This window comes from Asterias amurensis, chromosome 5 (genome assembly GCF_032118995.1).
Source record: "Asterias amurensis chromosome 5, ASM3211899v1".
In the NCBI taxonomy this organism is placed as follows: domain Eukaryota; kingdom Metazoa; phylum Echinodermata; class Asteroidea; order Forcipulatida; family Asteriidae; genus Asterias; species Asterias amurensis.
Window position 1 is genome coordinate 26427482 of NC_092652.1, and position 25605 is coordinate 26453086.

At 40.2% G+C, this 25605-nt stretch overlaps 1 protein-coding gene across 3 annotated transcripts in view; it reads right to left on the reverse strand.

Moving 5' to 3' along the window:
• LOC139937674 (coatomer subunit zeta-1-like) overlaps positions 1-25605 on the reverse strand; it is a 63119-nt gene that overhangs the window by 25967 nt on the left and 11547 nt on the right. For all 3 annotated transcript variants that reach the window (XM_071932931.1, XM_071932928.1, XM_071932929.1), the window contains exon 4: positions 22099-22246. In XM_071932931.1, the coding sequence (XP_071789032.1) occupies positions 22099-22246 (148 nt within the window). The remainder of the gene's footprint in view (positions 1-22098; positions 22247-25605) is intronic.

Below are 25605 nucleotides of genomic sequence, written 5' to 3' on the forward strand. Positions count from 1 at the left end.
TGTGACCGGACTTTTATCCAAACTCAATGGCCTCAAAGATCCCATCCCTGCTTTCACCAAAATTCAAATTCAACCATTTCAATAATTATAAAAAAATTATTTATTTAAAAGGGCTTACAGAGATAACTCTTCCACCCCAATTATTTGCAACATCCCTCCCCCCATAAATGTCCTCCTTCGGTCCAGCTCCTATCTGACGCAAACATGAGAATTGGCTACGGCTATGTTAAATGCAGAAGGAAACTACCATAATAAGGGAATACCTTCTAATGAGGTTTTCCTGTACCTACAATTGACAGCAAGCCTGGATTCTATTCCTATCCCTGTCCCCTTTATATTAAAGTGCTCCAGTCAGATGAACCTCAGCTGCTTCTAAATGACTCCTTCCAACCCTCTTCACACCAAATGTTAATATCATTCATCCGTGGACGTATAAAAACATACATGTGTTACTAAAAATCATACATCTGTTACTAAAAAAACAAACATGAGACAGTCAGAGCACATTGACTGAAACGTCAAGCATTACAAACCAGCTTTTCTCAGAGGCCTTGAATTTCAACTTTGAAAGGGCAAGGCCATTTTCATTTTGCAAAGGGCACTTCCATTGGAAAACCTTTAAGTCAATGGGAAACTGTTGAAGGGGCACCAAGGCCAAGACTAGAGGCCTCTGTGGCCTGCGTGTAATTCCATGCCTTACTTAAGTTTTGTCACCGCAAAACTTACTTACTTTCAAAAACAAACATCCTGAACTCAAGTAATCCCCCAAATCCTCTGAAATCCACCCCATTGTTTTACCTGATTGTTATGGATTCTGTATCACTTCATCACTCAATGGCCTAAAGGTTGGGTCATAAATAGGTTTTTGTCAATCTAATGCTGATTGATCGGCATAATAATCAGGAAGGATGCAGTAAAAGTCACATGTGAAAGTTTCAGCTGTAGGAATTGAGAAGTAATATTCAGTGTGGGGGGAAATCCGCTTGCAAGGCAATGGTCTGGATGGGATTCGACTGAGGTCCACAGAGGTTAAAGACAGGGAAAAAAACCACTGAGCCAACCTGATGCCATTTCTACCATATGAGGTTCATGTACCATAATGAATTATATTTCAAAGCAAAACAAGCACAGATTTTGATGAAGTCGCGTAGTTAAAGACCTTCTGCTCAGTGTCGAGATGGCTCGGATCAAAACCACAGGGTGACGAGTGTGGTCCTAGAGGGTAGAGGATCCTTAAGACGACTTTTGAGATGCTGGTGGCAGCAGACATAATGGTACTTTTTTGCGGCTCTGAGCGTGGATGCGCATGCTCAGTATTGCGTGCGTAGGTCTGAGCATGCCCACGACTTGAAAAAGAACCATCTAAAGTCTCCCATTAAACAAAACATGTGGGTGAAGAAACCTTTTATAACAGCAGGCCTGGAGGAATTGCACGCAGCCCACGGAGGTCATGACCTCTGTTGCCCTGGTGTTGGCCTTGGTGCCCCTTCAAAAGTTTCCCATTGACTGTAAAGGAACATTATTACAGAACTGGTAAAAAAAACTTGCCTAAGATCACAGATATACATCAAACTTACATGTACATGTACAAGGTCAATTCAGTTCAATTCATTTAATCCCGAATCTAATGTCAATGATGATGTTAGTAAAAAACATCCCTTGAAATGTTTCTGTCTGAAATGTCAAATTTGATGAGAAATAAATAAAACTAATTTCCTGTTTGGAGTTTATCGCTCAGTGAGCGTTTTATTCATTTATTTTTTTTAATCGATGTCATGCAAAATGTGTAATCAGTTTATCCCTATTTTCTCGTGACCCAGATGGCTGATCAATCTCAAACTTCTACAAGGTTTGTCAGTTTGTCTATACGGTGCATAAGTGCTTACACTGCCAGCAACTTGTTTTGCTAGCAAAAACCAATTCTGTAATTCCTTTCAGATTTTACAATTGAAGTGCCTTTTGCAAAATGGAAATGGCCTTGCCCTTTGAAAGATGAAATTCCAGGCCAGGAATAACATCATGACTGATGATTTACACAAGCTGCTTAAACTAAATCAGCCGAATCCGTTCAGGATCGACGTACACGATACCAATTAGGCAGCAGAAGTTACTCAAAGTCTTTCCCTCATTCAGATTTGCCCCAAGAGCTTGCATCTACTTTGATTTCCACTCACTATCACCAATCTGAGATTTCAACTTGGAATGAGAGATACTTCTTCACCACATCATTCACCCTACATCCTGCCCTCTTAACAAAGTCAAGTTCTAACTCTAAGTGTGGCCTGCCCCATCTCTCAACCCCCCCACCCCCCTCCTGCCCCGAGCCTCGTTGCCATTTATCCCTCAAACAGATTGTCAACTTCAAACGAGTGATGCTGCTTTACCACATTATTTACTCTACATCCTGTCTTCTTAACAAAGTCAAGTTCTAAACTCTGAAAGTGGCCTCCCCAGTCCCTCAACCCCCCCCCCACCCCGAGCCTCGTTGCCATTTATCCCTCAAACGGATTTTCTTATCGGAAGCGCAGCATGAGAGTGAAGATACTGTTTTGATTTGCCCTCGATTTTAGGGAACAGGTGGGTCTTGACTAGCAGGCTGCTTCCAAACCCTTCAGCAGTGAAGCGGCAAGTTGTTGCTTATATCATTACCTAACCACATGAACTGAATCAGGGGGGTGAGTCAGCGAGGGTATGACTCGAGTGGGGTCCCCCCCCCCCCTCTTATTCACCCACTCACCACCCCCCTCACAGGTGGGTATGACCATTGCTCATCATAGGAAAACACTTTACATGTAAACACTGACAACCTTAAAGGTACTGGTGTGGATTTCACATAGTGTTAAGACTAGTCTTATCTCTTACTCGACCTAACTAAGAACTGGGTTAAGTTTTTAACAACTCCTGAAGAGTCCTAGGACAAGTCCTAAGAAAGTTAGGACTATCTTTATGTAATCAAGCCCTAGACACCAATGGCAATTACTCAAAATTATTGTTAGCATAGAAACTTACTTGATAACGAGCAATAGAGAGCTGTTGATAGTATAAAACATTGTGAGAAACGGCTCCCTCTGAAGTAACATAGTTTTTGAGTAAGAGGTAATTTCTCACCCAAATATTACAAGAATTAAACATATTGTATACATGTACATGGGTCTTTCACAAAGATGCATCAAATCCTTATAGCTGCCATCATCTTGCAATCTTGGAGATTTTCAAACTTGTTCATCAGAAAATTGAAAGATTGATTAATTTTCAGGGAACTTTCTGCAGAATCAGGAAGCGTTTGCAGCTCTACTTTGCTGTGCCCTCGGTGGGATGAAAATGAATCAATGATAGATCACTAAGAACTGATTGATAGTAGAAAGAACGTAGAGAGGGGCGATTCATCTTATACCTACCTGTACATCAACTTGTGACGGTGATGACTGAATCTATGTTCCAACACCCCAGGTAGGAAAAAAACTTCTAATTTGCACGCTTCATGTAGGGTTAAGGCCCGGTCCCGCTTCAGCAATAACGAGAACGATAACAATAACTACGCAAAGAGAACGCATTCCATTGGTTGAAAGAGCGTGTGCGTTTTCTGCGCGGAGCAATTCGACCAATAGAATGCATTCTCTTTGCGTCGTGATCATCATCGTTTTAGTTATCGCTGCAGTGGGACCGGGCCTTTAGGGTTAGGGTTAAGATTAGGAGAATACAGTAGGGCTGTCGGAACATATGGGTATTAGAACATGTGGGTGTCGGAACATACTGTATTGGTGTCAGAAAATATGGGTGTCATAACTTATGGGTGTCAGAACATACATGTATGGGTGTCAGAAATTATGGATGCTGGGATACGGTTGTCAGTACCTACATGTAAGGTTGTCGGAACTTATGGGTGTAGGAACATATGGGTGTCTGAACATACATGTACGTGTGTGCAACCATGAGAGTTTCCAGGTTCAAGAACCTTTTACAGACTTTAGAAATGCAGTTACAATTGGAGGGTACTCAATCAGGAAAAGCCCCCCCCCCCCCTCACTCACTACAACAAGCAGGTGATCCAATCGAAACTGAACTTCACAATTAACAGGTGTAAGTTCACACAAAGACACATAATGAGTATTATCGAAGATCATTAACACATGACCAACAAGTACCTAAATACTACCAAGATGTTATTCCGTGTCGACTGCTACACTACATTATTGTCAAAAAGTACAACAAGGGCGTTGAGTCCAACGAACAAGTATACATTCTCTCTGACATTGCAACAGATCTGCCTGTTCCTGTGCTTGGTTCCCACACGGGTTCCAAAGTGGAAACCATGACTTTTCAAGCCCATTGTTTTTGACGTGTTTATTTGTATGTATTTATTTAATTTTGAAAATTTTGGCTGTGAAACCTTTAATTGTAACTCAGAAAAGCATACACTGTATTAGCCAAGAACCCCTCGGAGAGAAGACAAGGAAGAAAGTTTCAGTTTTAGATGTGGCAGGGGAAAACCCTTGAGAATTATTCCAACACAGTCAGGTAGGACTAAAAACCCAATCTTCATCGTGCCCTTGTCTGGATTTGAACCGGGGACCCAGAGGAGTAGGCAGGCGAGGAACAGGAGCTTTTTCATAGGTTTCGAACTGCCTCTAGCTACCGGGCAATCTCGGTAGTCTAGTTGGTAAGACACTGCTCTAGAATTGCAAGGGTTGTGGGTTTGAATCCCAACCGAGTAATATGCCTGTGATATTTTGTCACCTGACTCAGGAAAGTACTGAGTATACAGTGCTGACACACATCGGTGTATGGGTAAAAGAACAAAATTAATAAGAACTTTTTCTTTTTTTATAACTAATTTCACAAAAATTATCAAGATACAACCATTTTCAACCAAGATAGACACCAAATAAAAAAACATTCCAGAGACCTTATTTTTGTTTGGCAAAACTTCACAATTTTGAGTCCAGAAAGCCCCACAATTTTGAAAAATCATGGGAAGATCCCTGAACTATAAGCTCCTTTTTTTTGTATCACGATGATTTACAACACATCGTCTGTAACAAACTCACGGCTTTGTTCTGATCATTTCAATAAACACCTACTTTGTAAATCCCCAGATCAGACCGTCTTGTTTCCAAACTACAACCTCCTTCTCAAAGGTATAAATAAGTTTCTATCGGGTTGACATTTCTGCTGATTCATAACTCATCCTGTCTGGAGCACCTTGAGAGTAAGATATAACCACCTTCGCAAAACGACGGTCTCTGAGAAAAACATCTCAAAGACTTGTTCGATCACGATCTCTCAAAAACATGTTAAACTGATTTACAGCAGTATGTTTGATGTGTTGTGAGTGTTTCAAGGTAAAGTAGACATTTGTTTTTTTTTAACCGTTCTATTGTTTTAATCGTGTTTTACATGTTTACACTCAAATTAACCAGTGAAAATTGGTGGTAGCGTTTTTTGTAGGTATTGCCGAAAATCTGGAGCGGTTATGTCCAAGCAGGAAGAATAATTCATAATTGGAATACACAATCTAAGAAAGGTGTCATGTTTATCAGAAATGTTTTTAAATCCCTCTTTCTAAAACCACATTCCTTTAAAGGGAATTGTTTCTCAAAATGTTGAGTTATACATTATCAAAAGCTGCAGTGCATCTTACCAAGTCAGTTTATTATGGTCGTTAATTTATGGAGTAATAACCAAAGGTGTACCCTCCCTTTAAGCAAATACTAAACTTGCGCAGTCCTTGTTCTTTTTCATCCCAGCAGGCAAGCTTCAACTATGGTGTTTACACATGAAAATAAACACACATAACATGAAGAATTGTCAAGTTTAAATTCAGCAAGATTGCAAACGTTTGATAATTACGTACAAGGAGATGCATCTGCTCGAAATGTTAACAGATGACATCATTACGTTCCCTTAGACAGGTGCACACTTTCTGCCTGACTAAAAGTTGACCTGTTAGCGTGAGCATGTCATTTACACATGTACCTTTAAAGGTACATCAACCTTTATTATCTGTTTGGCAAATTTGAACAGATTCATCAGATCTGATGACCCCTGACCCCATTATTCATGGAGCAAATTCGATTGTGCACCATGGTTAACTAAGGGTTGACTATTTTTACTCGCACCCAGGCTGGGCGACCGTTTGTTGACTACTGAGGTCGACCATTCGGAACCAGCCTCAGGACCATGGTTTCTTCCGTAGTCCTGATAGCCTGTTCCATGCTAACATGTGTAAAGCGTAGAAGGGAACCAGTGACACTACATGTATAGCAAAAAGGCAGAAGGCAATGGAGTGTTGAATACCATGATACCGATGGTTTGACTAGGCTTCCAAACAAGTCAATCGAGTGAGTGCACCACTGCGCATGTACATCGCTGGACAGTAGTCAACTAAAATGTGCGCACTCAACTTGCTCATGAATGTAGAGTACCCTCTTCCTCACTATTTTGTAATCCCTTTCCCCCTTTATTTCATCATTTATTATAAATCACCAGGGTACCTGCCTAGAGGCAACATGAGGTCACCCACCGACCAGCAGCAGGGGGGAGGAGGTCATATGGAGCAATGCGGGAGTTGAAAGGAGCTCAGTGGAAACTGTCATCGGCACACAAAGTGTCTTTAGACTGAGATGGTGGCGATGAGTGATGGATGTCACTGTTTATTACTATTAATCATCCAGCAGCTAGGGATTACCTTGGACTTGGCAACGCATAAGATGGGTCGGACTTAAAGGATATGAAGAAGGGTCATAAGAATTAACAAATGATGAGAAGGGTGGTGGTGAAGGAGATTCTAAAAAAGATCTCCACGGAAAATAAAAGTTGTTTTTAATAAATAACAATAATAGTGGCTACTCATAATGCACCATGTCCGTCTAAAAGACACTCCTGGGGTAGATTTCATAAAGAGTTAAGACTCGTCACTCGTCCTACATTGTATCTTAGGACTAGCCCTAAGTTTTTAATATCTCCTACATGTAGGACTAGACCTAAGTTAGGACTAGACCTAAGTTAGGACTAGTCCTAAGGTCTTTGTGAAATCGACCCCTGGTGCAGGAAAAATAAGTTTTCAAATAAGTTTTGAAGCTGGTATAAATAGTGACTTGTCAAAGATTAGGGGGGGAGTTTGTTCCATAGCGATGGGCCAGAGAATGAGAAGGATTGGGTTCTCAAAGAGTGGTGCATACATGGAACGTGAAGAAGTTTGGGGTCAGATGATCTGAGCAGCCTTGGTGGTGCATGAAGATAGATATCAGGGTCTTTTTGTTAAAACATCAAATTGTCTTGAGTAGGATATAAAGGGCAAGCTCTGTTATAAACTCTTGGGCATGCACAAAATATGTTTTCAAATTGTGCACATAAATAAATTAAATGGCCTGATGTGAACCTGTACCCAGTCCTCCAGACCACAATTTAGTCATAAAAACCAAAATTTCTTTGACTTTTCTACGAGCTGCCGCAACGGGACCCAGAAACACGCAAATCACTTGACAAAAGTCATGACTTTTGGTGACTTTCCTGTGACCCTGTGAACCCAGTCTCAAAGGAGAGTGTGCCTGTCAGTTTTTTAGTACCCACCCATCCCATTAGATGACCAACTACTATTGACACCACACCAATCCGACCAGAGTCCCTGAATGTCAAAGCCATCATGTGGACATCATGTTATGTTTGCTATTTTGACGTTTGATAGAGGTTGTCCAGACTCTTCAATACAGTTAGTAAGCTTCACTTACAGACCCCCCTAGCAGAATTGCGTCAGTAAACTACAGCTACGCTCAAAAATTCTCGTTCTAATTTGTTATTTGTTATTTTTTCAGGGGAGGTTTGAGAAATCTCTTTTGAGAAATATTGGTTCTGAAAGTTTCAATCAGGTATTTTTTTTTTTTTTTTTAATAAGATATCCTCCTACTCAAATTCAAAAGGCCAGACGAACACTTCAATAGGAGGGCTATAGACGATGTGACCTCTGACGTCACTCAAAACCATAACATTATTCGCGCGCATACCGCCGGGCAAAACCTTTGTGTTTTGGCAGCCAGCTAGAAAGTGTATGCAATCTTACCATGACTACGTGTCTTTTTGCTCAGCGAAACATGACGTATACAGTGTTTTGTCAATTGAGGGCAGTTTAAATGTAAACATAGCCACACCGGCTACACTTGACTGATTTGGGATGTCAACCCACGGTCAACCCAAGTCAACAGCCACCAGGGGCAAATTGCCACCTTCTCCTTGGCTGAAACAGGGTTACCCCCTTCACAGTTCGTAAGAATATGTACACAGTAGGCATGGGTGTACTATTTGACTCTTTGAGCCTGGCTGGTGGAGCAGAATGCACTACCTTCCCAACTTGCAAGTATAATTGAAATGATTTGGATTGAGTTGGTAATTAGGTGGTGTGAGTTTGTTTCTGATGGAATACTGAATTTCAAATTAGAATAAAATCTTGAACCAAGTTGGTTTGATTCTGTGGAATCAGAGTTATTTAGAATGGTGGGGGGGGGGGGGGGGTTCCAGTTGGAAATTCTCCTTGCTAAATATTTCCAAACAATGTCCAATTGGAATTAGAATATCCAGTTAATGCCGTCTGGCCTGATTTAGAATTGGGACTTACTTTCTTTCCTGGACTTTAGTTTTATGTAATTTACTTCCTATAGGGGTACAATAAGTGTTGGTTTGGAAGTGAAAATAACATTTCAGGCCCAACAAAAGTAGAAATGACTTTTAAAATTACATCCAGCTTTTGTTCTTGTCATTCGATTGCTGTTCTGTTTGTGGTTTTCGTACATTCAAGGATTCTTATCTTACCCCGCCATGTGTTCTGCTAGTCAGAGGGAAACCTCAAAGCTAGCGATAAATCCTCTCTCAACGGCAGAGGTTCTCCACACTGGACATGTTTGTCAGTGGATTGTGGTTTCGAAACACTGACGGCTTGGAACAATGTCAATTAAAAACTCACACACAAGCCAAAAAATATACCTCCAGGGGGGTGCTGGTCTGGGTAATGTCAACAATATGTCAAGCCTTGCCTGATTTCGTTTGTCCGCTTCAAAGAAAATATCCACATATATCTTTTGAACCAACCTTGCCAACTCGGAAAATTTGTCACACACTTATCACTGATTCCCACTGGCATGCTTATGTTATTTGGAAGAGGGAAAAATATAATTGGTGTTGTTCAACCGTACAGGGTGCACGGTTTGATAAAAACCCAAACAAAAGTCCTAGATTGAAAACAGGAAATCATAAAAACAGAAGTGTATCACGCATGCTTTGTACATTTCATGTTTGTCAAGGTAACCTGACTAAGCGGACTTTGAGAACCCTGACTGCTGCGACTGACGTCTCTCTACACAAGGAAATCATGATTAACTCAACCTGGTGTCAACTCCAATCATTATCAATCAAAGAAAGGTAACACTTTGAGACATATGTTTGAACACTTTTACACTTTTTAGATTTGCACGGTTTTCTTTATGGAAGACTTTCTTTCCATTCAAATTCTTCAAGTTTTCAAATCCAATCAACTTGCAGTCCCTGCAGCAAATTCGGGAGTCCCACAAATAAGAATAAAAACAACAAAACACTTTACATGTTTTGTTAGAATTGTGTTTGTGTGTTAAATGAACATGCACATAAAAAAGGTTAAAATATTCAATTTACTACATTTTGTCCGTTTTTGCAGATTATTGGAGCAACAATACCTAAAACACATTATTATTTGTGTCTGATAAACCCAAATCTGTGCAAATTTAACGATGGTATGCAAACGAACAACAATAAAAATTGAAGAAGAAAAACTGAGGGCAACAACGTTGCTTAAAGAAGAATTCTGCATTTACAGCCCCCTGTAGAATGCTTGACTCTACGAGCCCTGTGCGCAGAGTTCCAGGGGAAGCAGAATTCCATGGAAGCAGAATTCTGCGCTTAAATTTATGCGGAAAATAGTTAACAGCCTGACGTTTGACCCTACATGTATGATGTAGTAGAATCTTTTTCAAAGGCTAAATGACAACACAACCCACTAAAAAAAGGTACATGTATTTAAGTGTAACCTGTGACCAAAAAAATGTCTAGTAGAGTCAGACAGACAGGCTTGCCAGAGATTAACCCCATCATACTCACCCTTACACTAAACTGGTGCAAAAGGATTACGGCTAAAATTAGTGATTCACATCAGAATGTTGATAGTATCTAATAATCTCCATCATCAATAAGATCTTTCATCAGCTGGACTAAGCTCGACTTGACGACTCGAGAAAACGTGGAAAAAAGTGCAAGAGTGTCCAGAAGAACCTGTTGTGGTCTCTGAGCGGTGAATGAGTATTAAAGGTCGCAATTGGATCAGAAGAATGATAAGAAACCACTATCTTCCGTGGAGATTATTGAGTATTTTGAAGAAAAGAAAAAAAGAAAAAAAAATTAAACTTCTACCTACTCCTTCAGACAAAAGCGGAGAATATATTTGTACATATTCAAGAAAGAATGTGGGCCAGGAAAAATAGGGAGCTACATGTACATATGTGAAGAAAAATTTAGTAGCATGAATGTCTTCATTTCTACTGAATAAAAACAACACTCCAACTTTCTCTTCCGAACCCTCCTCTTGTAAGGTTTAAGCGTAGTGTCATACTTTGGTAATGACCCTAAACAAAAATTGTGTACCATCTATTCCAAACCATGCTTGATATTAAGATGGTCATTATGGTAAGCATACTGTGTCCCATATCCAACTCCGCCATCAGCCTCGTGGGGATGGGACGCAGAAATGCTATATTTTTGTCTGTATTCCAAATGCGCTTGTGTTAGCTTATGTGAACAAACAGCTACATGTAAAACATACTCTGTTAAGTTTGTGGGGGGGGGGGAAATGGTTTATAATTTACTTCATTATTTCTCTTGTACAAACTTTAAAAAGTGAAATTATGAAAGTGCTCTTCAGAAAATGTACTGACTAACCGATTCACTTTTCTGACAAAAAAATATGATATAAACTGAAACCAAACTTGGTATGCCCGAAGAGACCAACACTATCAACGGTTTAAAAATGAATTACACAAAGGCCTAGTTTCTCGACAAAACCACAATAGTTTCATCTCGGCCTTGTCGAATAACCTTCACCGTCTTCCGCTAAGACAACCCATTGATCAACCCTTGTCTATCTGTTTCTAACACCACCCAACAACTTGGTCCCAAGGGAAATGCAGACAAACACTTCAAATCAAAAGAAACAAAATCTCGGATTTAAAACATATCACTCAGAAAAACTTCTCCTCTGTTACTCGAGACACAATGCCTGTGAGTCACTTCTTCCAATTCATCATTTTCATCTTCAAACCTCACTTTTAATTAGGCGCAATCGGAGTATATAAGATTACAAAGTGTCTAGACTGTAAGCTGTGGCATCCAACAATGAGAGACGGAGAGAACAGAAGCTTGTTCCTTGATGCTTTGGTAGGATGATGAGAGAGTGCTGCGCGATAAAACATGACAATGAAGATGAGTAATCGTATCAATTGGACTGATAAAAGTTATCGATAAAGTATAAAGATGGTGGTCTTCAATTGTACATGAACTTTTCTCTACCGCTAGGAATATACTTGACTTCTTAGCGACAACTGATTATCAGGGGAAAAACCTTTATCCACACAGCACATCCAGCTTGTGTGCAATTCCTGCCCAACACAGAATGGAGGTGCACAAACACAGGACTGATTTAAACATCTACATGTATATATATTTGGATACGGTCAAGTCACACTTCCAAGGGTTACCTACGATTCAAATAATGCAGTCTGGGAATGAAAAAAAAATTGTGCTTCAAGACCATACACCACTGGGAACGAGGTTGACAACAACCTGCACAAAGATCCTTGCAACAGATACTTCTAAAACCACTATTGCAAGCATACTACTTCACTTTATGCCTGTATTGTAATCGATAACACTGTTGAAATCACTCAGTACACACTGTTCTATAACAACATGTCTGTCATTGATAAAGTACCGAACAGTGACATCACACAACACACATGGTTCTCTTGGTTTCAATTTAAGGGTCATAGACAGCTTACAGGCTTTATTGCATTGGTCAGTCCAATCGCCTAATAACTGATATTGAAAACCTTTGAGACTATCACACAGCTAGTGTTTCTGATGCAAGGATGAGGGATGGCTTTAAAGGCGTTAGCACAAAGGGCCGTCAGATCCCAAAGACTATCTCTTCACTCATGGGACACCTGTTGTCTTTATCACAAAGGGTTGGGGTCAGCAGTGGGATTGAATGAGATCATTTACAAAGTACAATGCTCTCATCTATTGACCTTAAGGAATCAAGTAACAACACTCCGGCATTAACCCGTTTTTGATGGGCGACCACACCCAGAAAGATGAGCCGGGAATCTCCCGACGGGTGAGGGAATCTGTACATTCTCAAGGAGGTTGTGAACTGTCAGACCTGACAGTCCCCAAACCCCTGATGTGGCCCCACCTTGGACATGTACGCACAATCTTTTTCTTGTGATGTCAATTTAGCTTTTGTCAAAAACAGTCATCTGGTTTTTGTCTGCTCGTCAAATTGTCATGATTGAAATTATTGGCATCTGTCTTTCCAAATACTGTGGCCTACTCAGATTGAGCGGCTTTGGATGCGACTATGGCTAGATCACTACAAATGCTTTAACAGTGCAGCTGTACTCAAGAGCTGTAGCTGCAGCCGTAGCCACCCTATTTGGACCTTGTCTAATACCGCAAGTATTTCAACAGTACTGTCCCTGAAAAGAATTCTTCCGTTTTTTTTTTACCTCATTAAGAAAAATGCCAGATTCTTATCGAGGCTTAAAAAAATCTTGTTTGGAAGAAATGCTAAAATACCAAATAATGTATACTATTTGTGACAGGTTCCCTTTTAATTTTTACTTGGCAGAAAACCTTTCAAAACAATTTGTGTCTACGTCATGGACTCATTGTCCTGATGGATCATGGGACACAAGAGCAGAGTTTTGTCAGGGTGACGCTTGTTCTTTACAACACTAACACAATTTCCAAGTTAAAGTGACCTGAGCATCAATTTTCTACTTGATGCCGATGGTTCCGCCACAGTGCAAGCACATCCCAGGTCAACCTAATGGTGCCTTTAAGATCACTTCTTTTCTAAAACATGTTTCTCATTAACAACCCAAGAATTGTTGATTCACAAGCCAACCTGTAATCTTTCAATTGTCACAGCTGTGCTTATAGACTTTACTTTAATTCTGCGAAGCCATCCCCTGGTTCACCACGATGACCTACTTCTTATCCATTCACCAACACTCGGCAAAAAGATACAGGAAAGCCGGGTAGAATCTTTCGTTGTTGAAAGGATGGACCTGAATTTCCCTGTAACCGTGATTCAAAATCTAGCATAATGGATTCATGCATGTATTATTTGTGTTGTACCAGGGAGCTCTGGTTTGAAGGAACATCACTCGTTAATCATCACCTTGCCGTAGATGTATCTAGCAGAGAGAGGGAGAAGGGTCCCTGTATGACACAACAACTGAACCGTTATCAGAGGGGGTACAAACCCAAACCTACTTGTCATCTATCATTCCTTTGTTGTTAGTGAGTCACAAACAGGTGCGTGCCTGTCAATCAATGAACATCCATTGTTTTAATGAATGTAGGTTTAAGTTCACATAACCCACATAACGAGGGTTTAAGAACCTTTCTCTGATTTGAGTCCGACATGATTTTGTTTTCTTCTGCGGTTAACAATAAACGCCTTGTTGAATTCTGAGGGTTTCTTCTTGAAGCCCAAGAGACTACATGTATCACGGAACTAAGATCAAAGTGTCGGTAAACTGCCAAATGAATTGGCATAAAATCTTGCAGAGGATATTTTCATCACATTAACTCCAACAAATTCTGAGTGTACATAATTCATGACTTGGGGTTTATAACCATGCATTACTAGTGTGTTTTTCCTCATGTCTTTTTTTCTCTCAGTTTTCGGTAACATTATATTCCATAAAAAGTCAAAGAGAGATTCCTACATAAATGTTTATAAAGTTGAAGCCAAACTAACAACATTTTGGTCAGAGATTACCTGAACTTCTAAATCTCTACAATAATCTGCAATAGTAAAGTCTGTATTTAATTGGCTGTCCCTCCATTGCAGACGGTCATATTTTGTTGGTACAATATACAACACTGCACTAGGTCAATAAGAGATGGAATTTACATGTATGTACATGTAGCATCATTGAGCTTTATAATCATACACTCCCAAACATAGAATTTCTTTTTTGAACTTCAACATGTTTCACAGGGCAAGACCATCTTCATTTTGTACGCAGCAATTCTATTAATGACTCTTTAAGTCTACATGAATGGGGACAAATAGTGAAGGGGCAGGCAACAGGCCTGGAATGTCATCTTTGAGAGGGCAAGGCCTATTTCAATTTCCAAGGCCTGAACCAAGGCCAAGACCAGGGCAATAAAGGCTATGGTCTCGGTGTAATTCAAGGCCTGCACTACGCTCTTGTCAATTCCAGGTACCAGGTATTGCTTTCAATCTTTCCCACAGGAAGCTACACTCTAATAAAGGAATCGGACTTGAAAGTGGCAGGCAACCTGCCGGTAGGCGACAACATACATGTACCACTCATACATGTAGTAGTACACAGTTTCCATTTAACTTACTGTAGAATCAATGACACTAGCTTGGACTCAGTAGTGTATTGGTCATTGTTAGGACAAAGTTAAAACTTACACAGGCCTCAATTTCTGCTTAGCCGTGATAAAAATGCTAAGCATGGACATTTTGACTCAGCAGTAATGGGTTGTAATCCTCAGTGCTACATGAAGGTTAATTCTTTAAACTTGCACGTTCAATGATTTCTTTACTTGTTTTTTAATGTCATGCAGAGCTACTGTGATGCAACGCATGACGTAGAAAATGAATATTTAAAGGAAACGTACCGTTGTTTATGAAAATTTCATGAACTTTTGACAGTTTGGGCTATTGACCCAAATCAACTGCCACCAGGCCCACCTTGCCATCTACTCCTGGGGCTGAAACAGGGCTACCTTCCTCACAGTCTGTAATGATGTAGGTATGGGTATCATCCACTACCTTCTCAACTTACAATCATACGAACAGAAAAGAATGAACTATAAATAATAGTAAACTTGTGGGTGCAACCTTGTACATGTAAAAATTATCTTTTAAGGGAGTGTTGGCTATGAAAAGAGATGTTACTGATCTAGCTTCAAACCGTATACCCTGCTCATCTTCAAGACTCCGAGAAAGCTTCAAACATCACTTACATACAGCCATTACATACAGCAGAACACGAAGAGGAAGATAGTAAAGAGGAAATAATCTGAAGGAGGGATTAGAAGAAGTTTGACCAGGGTTGGTCCCTTGGACTTCACGCCCAAGGGTTGCGATCTTGTAAGCTGGCAGGAATCCGTGAGGGAATCGATCCCTACCCACTGAATCCTAAATCGGAAGATATAAAACCAAGATAACATGTTCTTCAAGATTTATTTAAGACGGAGATCGGCGCGAACAGCACGTACCAACGCCGACACATTTGTCAAAATATTGTCCGCCCACATGGGATTCCGTACCAGACCCCGAGGGTCTCAAGATAACCATGGACTTCGACTCACATTAATGCCATACATCCTTGCTTCATGTCTGAGCTGTTTGAAGCACATTCTGTGACATTGATTGATGTGATACGGATTGAAAGGATGGGTTTCCGAAGCTGACGCAAAAAGAAACAGGAACTGCTCTCCCCTTTTGAAGAAGTCAACGAGAAAAAAAGGAACATCTTGATTAAACACAACTTTGTTTGAGTCCTGCATACTCCCCTGACTTACAGAACCTCAAAGATGTTTCCTCGATTTAAATGTGATTGGCATGACTGATTCCTGGGGCCACCTGTCCATCCAACCAATCAGAAATAATAATCATAAGTCTGTTTTCTGGGTCATATATTATCTCAACAGGTCACACCCAGGAAAAAAGATGTTAAAATCTCTGTGCTCAAAACTATTTTGTTCTCATCTTATCAGTGAATGGCGGACTGTGTACATGTTGTACACTGGTTTTTAATGCGCTCAAGATTTCCAGATCGGTAAAGAGATGACGCACTACATTTGTCATTGAAAGTCACAAAGAATCTGTAAACAATACGTGTAAGATTACAAAGTTGCGTATACACTTGATGAATATCAACATGGACAAATTAGACACGATTAAAACCATGCACAACTGTTAGAATGAATCATTGGATAACACCGTTTCAACTCAATCTGTTTAACACATCAAGGTACCTCTAAAGAAGCATGACCCAATAAAGTTAAAGTCACTGTCACAGCCTGTACACCTCTTGCGATCCAGAATGGACAACTATCCGAAACTGATAGCCCGGGTATCCATCCTTGAGCCAAACCCTAAACCAACAATGGCGGTATCAAATTTCACAATAAGAAAACAATGCCCTCTCTTGGGAGGGGGGCAAGAGGGGGACAACACTGACGCAGACACTGGGGGTCCTTGCACCTGTTTCACTGATCTAGTAAACCATCTGGTGCTTGTTAAGCATTGCTTTCAATGTCCATGATGAATTGGTTTTCTGTGTTGAGTGAAGGGCGTGGTTGGAGCCTTCGGGACGCCGGTGTGAGGAGCCAGATTTTTTTCCTGCCCTGAGGTGATTTCTTACAGCTTTAGTCTTCCTTCCTTCGTAGACTTCTCCAGTTCCTAAACAAACTGTCTCTCGCGTTGCCTCCATATACCTTTCCTTCCTTCCTTCCCTTTTTTATTCAAAACGAAACACTGATCCGAGAAGTAGATCCAACCCCAAGGCATTCAGGTGTACCTGTATAGACTTACAGCTCATTATTAATTGCCGAATTTGATAGATTTACTACTCAAGTCCTCCAACTTTGACATATGGTTAACTTAAAACTGACTAATTTCTTCTTCCGATAAGGGCTGGATCCTGAACCTCAACGGATACCGTTACGTCAAAGTCAAGCCCCCATAACCTTAATGAATGAATGTTAAGGTTAAATTATGGCCAGAAATTATCTCTAACACTCTTCCCTTTGAACAGCAGTTTGTACGTAACTCTGGTAAGAAGGGCTTGAACACTGGGTGTGTCACAATCTGTGCAATTCTGTTGACAGCCAATGTTTTTTTCATACCATTTGAAAACAAAATCATACATTTTTCTAGGTTAATCAGAATGAGGTGCTCGACTTTTAAAAGTACAGTCATACATTGTTTTTTGTCAATGTAATGCTGAATTATAGGGAAAATTTTACAAAAAGATACATTAAAGTCACCTGTGAAAGTTTCAGCTGACATGGCTGGATACAGTGTCTACTTGTTGAGAAAACAGCAATAAACTGTCACGATAGTTTCACAAGAACGTCAAATCCATCAATGAATAGCGAGGTGACAGCAGGACAAACCGATTCTAAGCATTAACTAACGGACACCAACCCTCAGAAATTTGAGAAACAATTCATGGATGAACCAGAACTTCATCCCCAGATCACTGTAGCTTGTCTGAGGAAACCTATAAACAAGGGTACTTACTACATGTACATGTATGTAAACCATAAACACAGGAGTTTACCACTGCTTTTGTACACGGGAGGATAAGTGTTCTGGCTTCTTTTATGTGCACTACCAACCCCCGAGTAAATGGGACCTTCGTTTAATATCCCAATTATGAAGAAGTTCCTTGCTCAAGGATACAAGTGGCACTGTTGGGAATCGAACCTACACTCTGATGATTAGAAACACCAGAGCTTGAGTCCGGTGCTCTTAGGCGCTCCGCCACAACGCGCCACATCTACTCTTATTAAAAAACATGTTCGGCTGTCCTAGATAGCCATTTCAAGACAGTCTTCTTGATGTTTCCTTTCAATTTTTCTTCAAATCTGTTTTGCATAATGATACTCTACTCAAGAGGAAAAACAAATTCAGGTTTCTGGGTCACATGTCAGGGGAGGAACAAGGCTGTTTACAAAAATCAAAAAACAAAGATATGCCTCTACACTCGAGCATGACACAAGCCAGGGAGGCAGGGAGGGGACGGAACTTTGGACAAACTGGACCGGTCAACGGGTTATTTTAGTCATTCTCCACAAAAGCCCTTATGTAACGATGATACACAGTCTCAAAAAATCTGGGTTTTCTCAAACCCTGAACCGTTTCCTCTACCATAAGACCCTTCAATCTTCGATGAGAGTCAAACAATAACTTTAAAGACACTTACAACGTAATCTGGACACACTCTGCAGCGATCATCAAGTCTATTCTTACTTTGTTTCCCAGTAAAAAAAAACTCCCTCAATACATCTGACACACCCACTTGATACAGAAATAAAGCCTGGGGTTTGTCAAATGAACTCATTATGAAGAAATGTGCCACAGCCACACCTGTCAACCTCCTAAAATAGACTTTCAACTGCTCAACTAGGTTGACCCCCACTCCCACCTGCTAAATACACATGACTGATCAACTTTTCGGCCACGTGCAAATATAGCGCTCCCCCTTATCATCGATCGATCAGACACGCCCCTCCCTCCATCAAGACACCTTTTATACATTCCACATGTTAATCACAAGCTCACCTTGGTTATATTCCCCAAACTACCAACGGTGTGCGTTTCATTTTCAAGCAACGTTTACGTGTCAACATCCGTGTAAACTTCACTTCTTGATATCTTGAATAAGGTAGAAGGACAGGAACACATTTATTTGACACTTAGAAGACGCGTGCCGAACACATGATGGTTCAATTTACACACGTTAGAGGCTGCGCACACCTGACATCAGAAATGCTGACCAATATTTTCTTGAAAACTGTTGTTTTGAAGAGTAAAAATGTAATTAAATTGTGAAAAATTTACTCATGGAATATGATTATTCAAAATAGGTAATGACGAGGGAGGAAAAAAAATGGTAGAAATTTATTTAATGTATTTATAACAAACTCCTGCATTAATCTAAAGAGAAAAATGAACAAGTCAATATTTCAAACTGCTTCAAAATTTTAAACTAGCGAACGCAAAACATAAGGCGTGATGAAGAAAATTCCTCTTAAATTCATGTTTATATATATTTGGTTTGCGGTAACAGCATGTGTGTATCTACTTGCCAGGTAGAGTTGTTCTTAGGGAGCTGTCTTGCTTTATTCTACTGCCGTGGAGTAGATAATCGGAGGTTACAACTATGTTTCTAGGTTAGACAAGCATACAGTACCCCTTTCTAAACTATGGATTCAATTCTTTTTTTTAGGTTGACTCTGATCAGTGCTGAATGTGTTGAGACACGGACCCACTTTAGGTCTTTCATCGTCGTGAACATTCTGCTTCTTGTGCTCAGAGAGAAAAGAATGGGAGGTTCTGCCGGATTCTTAGAGGATCTCCAAGGAATTTCATCCTTGGCAATCAAACCAGATTTTGTTCCATGTCTGGCTCGGTACAGTTCAAGAATAAAAACCAAGATTCCGACATGAAGAATATAACACCACCATCTGGCTCAAGGGTACAAGTGTCAAGACAGTGGTTTGTACGTGTATAAGCCTGTACGTGTATGATTCGTTTTTGAAAGGGCAAGGGCACCAAGGCATTTTCTCCTTAGTAAAGGGCACCCAATGAGGAAACTAAATTTCTACTGGGGCATTTTAAGGCCACCAAGGCAATGACCAGGGGGCATCGAGGGGGCAACTTTGTTGCCTCCATGAAGTATCAGGCCTGGATTTGAACCAACTCAGCCATGACAAGCCTTAAGCAGTTATACATGTAGGGAGATGAATATAGTCTCACCACTTTTGTGAACTAAAAGTTGACTTATAGCCAGTTTTTAAGTTTTGCCTCTCCACATTTTCCATTTCTGTCATTGTCATTTAATACAGGGGTAGCTATCAGACTCAAATGCAGGTTGGTTGTATAAACTGTAGTCATTTGGTTCCAAGTTCTAAATAAAGTTAAATCTCACCCATCATAATTTAACATGTTTAAAAGAAAACCTCTCATGAACTTCACAACGAATCACCAAAATACTACAAAATGATCCGCTTCATGCCAACTGACTCCAACTGATCCCCTATCAGTCATCAGGACTTCATTTAGACATGGAGAATGGATGATAACATCCCCGACTGGTGGGAACAGAAAGTCTAAAGATTGTGGAGGGTCGCGTTACGACACAATGATGGACTCAGATGAATCGACGACAGTACATGATATGAAAGCCAACGGGTTTAGAGGTAATAACGTTATGGATCTGTATATGCATTGCTTCTGTGGTCATCAGGCCATTTCCAATTATTCTTCAAACCGTCTTGAATTCCCCAGGGTACTCAGATCAAGATCACGATGCCAAGTTCAGCGTTCAAAAACCTACATGTATTTAGAAGGTTCCCTTCGATAATAAGCAGTGCCCTAATATGTCCCCTCGTTCACTCAAGAGGGTTTAGTCAGCAAATTAAAATTTCCTTGTTACCTAATAAAGTAGATCAGAGTGTCAGATAGGGGCTGAAAGTAAAAATAAAAAGGTTGTCCGGAGACTGTGTTGGTTACCGAGGCCCTGGGTTGCTTTGGAAAACACTGTATTGTGCGGAGACTGTGTTGGTTACCAAGGCCCTGGGTTGCTTTGGAAAACACATCTTGGATGTAAAGATCATGCAAGATTACTACAGAATCAGAACAGTTGTGGGGTCGTTGACGGTCTTGGTAGACCCTGCTCAAATTAAAGTCTCAACAGCTTTTATTGAGGTGCTTTCTTATGTCATGAGGAATACATGTGGGCTTAAAGACACTGGACACTATTGGTAATTGTCAAAGACCAGTCTTCTCACTTAGTGTATCTCAACATATGCATAAAATAACAAACCTGTGAAAATTTGAGCTCAATCGGTCATCGAAGTTGCGAGATGTTAATGAAAGAAAAAAACACCCTTGTCACACATAGTTGTGTGCTTTCAGATGCTTGCTTTCGAGACCAAATTCTAAATCTGAGGTCTCAAAATCTAATTCGTGAAAAATTACTTCTTTCTCGAAAACTACTTTACTTCAGAGGGAGACGTTTCTCACAATGTTTTATACTATCAACCTCTCCCCATTACTCGTTACCAAGAAAGGTTTTACGATAATAATTATTTTGAGTAATTACCAATAGTGTTTACTGCCTTTAAGTTTGGATATAACACAAGGTGTTAGTACACGTAGGGGCTTAAAATGCTCACTGGACCACTGGCCACATTCTAGTAATTGTAGTCCTGCAGCCGAATCCTAACACGAGTTAGGACGAGTAAACCGTCCTAACTTAGGATGGGTTCAATGCGTCCTACGTATCTGGATACGGAACTGAACCCGTCCCAAGTCCTAAGATGAATCGTAAGTTAGGAAGAGTTTGGTGAAATCGACAGCTGGGCCATTAACCTCAGAACCCAAACAAATCCAGCAGTCAAGTCAGGTTTCTCATAACACATACTTCCTCAAATTCCTCAAATTATGCGGATGCATAATGTTGTGTACATCATGTAGTGTTGTTTTGTGTGAATTGAGTCTCCGTGTGAAGTGAATGCGAAGATCAAAGTTACATCTGGCAGCATCCGGTAAGGCTGGTATCTGGCGTTATTCACGAGCCTCGAAGTGCGACGTCAGATGGTCAGGCTACCTCAATCTTTGTAGATTTCAAGGGGGAGGAGTAGGGGTAACTAATGCAGGAGTTGAGGGGGTCTAGGAGTGTCACTGTATGTGGTAGTCAGAAAGCAACAATGACTTAGAGAGCAGAAAACAAGGCCCCCCCCCCCCGAAAACATTTTTTTTTAAAGATGCTTTGAGATACAAACCTTCCTGGGTTCAATTTCACAAAGCGCTGTGATGCGTTGCATCTTGGGTTACGATGTGTATGCATCGTAAACTTGCGATGCGCTCCAACATCAATTTCACGAAACTTATGACGCACTTTGTAAAATGGGTTATGCAGTACATCGCAGCTACGACGCATCATAAACCATACGATGCATTGTAAGTTAAGAGCTTTGTGACTTGAAACCGACTCCTGGTTTTCCAACCTGTCTTACCTCAATATCTGTGAGATGGAGTCATAGAGGCAGTTCAAGACGCTGACCAAGATGAGCTCATTCTCTTGAGAGCTGCCTACGACGTAAAAAAACAAGTCAACATTGCTGCGGTAGACGCACGTCAGTCCTTCCAGCATTATAATCTCAGCTGCAGAGGATGATACAAACAAACAAAAGGGGTTGAGAAATATCTGAATGTAATTAAAAGCAAATACGGAGAGTTGAGTAAGGGGTAGTCTTAAGATGACAATAAAACATAAATGGCACAAAAAAGCGATTAAAGTTTACATTTTCTGCAAACGCTATTTTAGTCTCTTTGGATGCAGCAGAAGAAAACCTTAAGAGTGGGTTCCATTAGTTAGGGATGAAAATATATATCAACAAAATATAACCAGTTGAAATCTGAGAAAGTAACAATCTCAGATTCAACGATTTAGACCACACCTTTTTAGTACCACTTTAACTTTTCTCTTATTTTAATAATAATAATATATAGTCTTATACAGTGCATGTCTCTACCAATAGGGTTTGCAAATAACAGTTTCAAGGTGTTGCGGTACATTCAGCAGTCACTGTCGAAAACACCACGGCAAACCTCTTCTCTAAGCCATAAGTGTAACTGGGTTCTTTATATATAGGATTTGAGGCATTGCATGGTGGGGTATCAATATATATTTGGTTTGCGGTAACACCATGTGTGTATATCTACTTGCCAGGTAGAGTTGTTCTTAGGGAACTGTCTTGCTTTATTCTACTGCCGAGGAGTAGATAATCGGAGGTTCGGGAGACTTCTCAGTTCTGAAAAGAACTGTCCTGCTTTATAACTATTACCAGGGCGGATGGTATAGAAATTTGACTGGACTACTACTTTAGCTTATAGGATCGTAATAACTGTACTGCCGCGGAGTCAGTTCGGAATTGGTCTCAACGTTTCGACTAGCTTGCTCTAGTCATCGTCATACATGTACCACACCACACAGGACCTATGGCTTTATGTCCCATCCAAAGGAAAAATCAATTATGGTCAAGTAACTTGCTCAAGGACACAAGTGCAACGACGGGACGCGAACCCACACTCTGCTGATCAGAAACACCAGAGCTTGATTCCATTGCCCTTGACCGCTCAGCCATGATATGCCTCCAAATAACTTTTCTGTTATTCACCAAAAGGATTCACATGTTTTAAGGAGTGTCCCTTATATCGGTCATTGCTTGCCGACATTTTCTTATCTATCGCTAAACAGTCTTCACCTCCCTTCCTCAACATCTTGTGTTTTCTTAAAGATCTTAACAGATGGATTTAATTTTTGAGAGTACTTAATAGCTTCGTGAATCTGTTTGGATTCTGCTTTACACCTACCTCTTAAATGAACTTAATATTAAAAAAATCAAGGCTACGCTTCTTTTATTTTGTTTTTTTCTTTTTCCATGGGTCCCTGGGCAAATTATACCTTTCTAATTGTCGGAAATATGTTGCCAAGCACATTCACAACATGACGAATTTTACGCCTAAGGCAACTTCTTGGCTCTGGCTTTGAACTCATCTTTATGAGGTGAGGTCATGGACATGTTGTCACCTTTGTGACAAATATGGCCTTAGGAATTCAATGTCACGTTTCTCTACCCTGAGTTCAACTAGTACAATCAAAGAATCATAAGTTAATGTTTTATTCTATTGACCTTAATCAAGCAGTCAGTCATACAGCTGGTTCCTGCTCATTCATCTTTTATCTTTCAAGTGTTCATCTTATGGCATGTCTACATGTAACTGTACTCAGTTTAAGACGCTGGACACTATTGGTAATTAACAAAAACCAGTCTTCTCATTTGGTGTGCTTCAACATATGCATAAAATAACAAACCGGTGAAAATTTGAGCTCAATTGGAAAATAATGGAAGAAAAAAACACCCTTGTCACACAATTGAGCTCAATTGGTCGTCGAAGTTGCATGAAAATAATGAAAGAAAAAAACACCCTTGTCACACGCAGTTGTGTGCTTTCAGATGCTTGATTTCGAGACCTCCAATTCTAAATCTGAGGTCTCAAAATCAAATTCGTGGCAAAGTAATTCTTTCTTGAAAACTAAGTTACTTCAGAGGGAGCCGTTTCTCACAATGTTTTATACTATCATCCCCATTATTCATTACAAAGTAAGGTTTTATGCTAATAATTATTTTGAGTAATTACCAATAGTGTCCACTCCCTTTAAGGGTGACCATGTGAAACATTGGGTTGAACAAAGACAAGTTTACTAGAGAGGGGCTTGAATCATCGACCTATGTATTACTGTTTGCTTGTATGTTTCTTGTTTATTTATTATAATATTTGGAAATAAAACAATCAATCAAAACGTGTTAGCTCTCTACCAACTGAGCTATCTAGCCATACATGTTTGCGCTCTCCCTCTTTTGTCAAAATGTTCGTTGGAGGTGCCAGTAAGGAAACTGAAGCCATACAACCATACAAAATAGAAATTGCTAACATAGGGCTACATAGCTCAGTTGGTAGAATGCCGGCACTTTAATCTAGAAGTCTCTGGTTCGAATCCTTCTCAAGTCAATCCATTATACATTGAGAAAGGTAAATGAATGTAATACATTGCACCCGCATTGCGCACCAACAAGCGTATCATGTCTAAACACGTTTTATCATGTCTATACTACACACTTTTAAACATGGCCACATGATCTGCTCTCGACTATTAAGAACCAACTGTCTGGGATAATTGGTGTGAAGGTAGCCTTTAAAATCGTTTTCAGACCCATTTAAAAGGGTTCAACATGAGGGAAACTACACTTTTTAATTTGGATTTTGAATGGACACGTTGGATTTAACCCCCTTGCTCAAGTTTCAGTGTTCTGATTGCACACTTCCACTAAACCCCTCATTTGGTAACCCCCTCGTTGTGGTAAATCTGTGATCATTTCCCCCCTTGCCTGGGGTCCTCACTTTGGTGTTTCAGCTATTAAGAAGGCTGTTCAACCCATCTCAGGGTAGTCACCAAGGGCTAGGACCAAGTCCTAGGACCAAGCCTTCAGATTTTGTAATCATTAAAACAGAGGCAAATCAAAAGACCCAATCTACAAAGGAAAACAAATGAGATAAGACCAAAGGGGAAAAATACAAAAACATGTCAGAAACATGTCTGAGAAGGTTTTTGTTTCTCACCACTGAGAAAGCAACAACTCTCAGTTTTTAACCAGTCAATGAGGTTAGAGAAAGCAGTGTTTTATTTATATCAACTGATAAACCCAACAGCTGGAGAATTTATGAACATGCGTGCTGTTCTCATTTTGATAAGACCAGTCTTTAACAGCCGTTAATACCCCCTCATGTGATCTGTTTCATCCAATCAGATCGACATAACTTTCTTTGACATTTTTTTAATGCCCTACAACCTTGGAATAATCAACATTGACGTCAAGCCCTAATTTCCATCTAAACCGATTCTTGACGAGAACTTTTGAAATTTCCCGTTGAAAAAAAATGTGAAAATTGTCAAGATG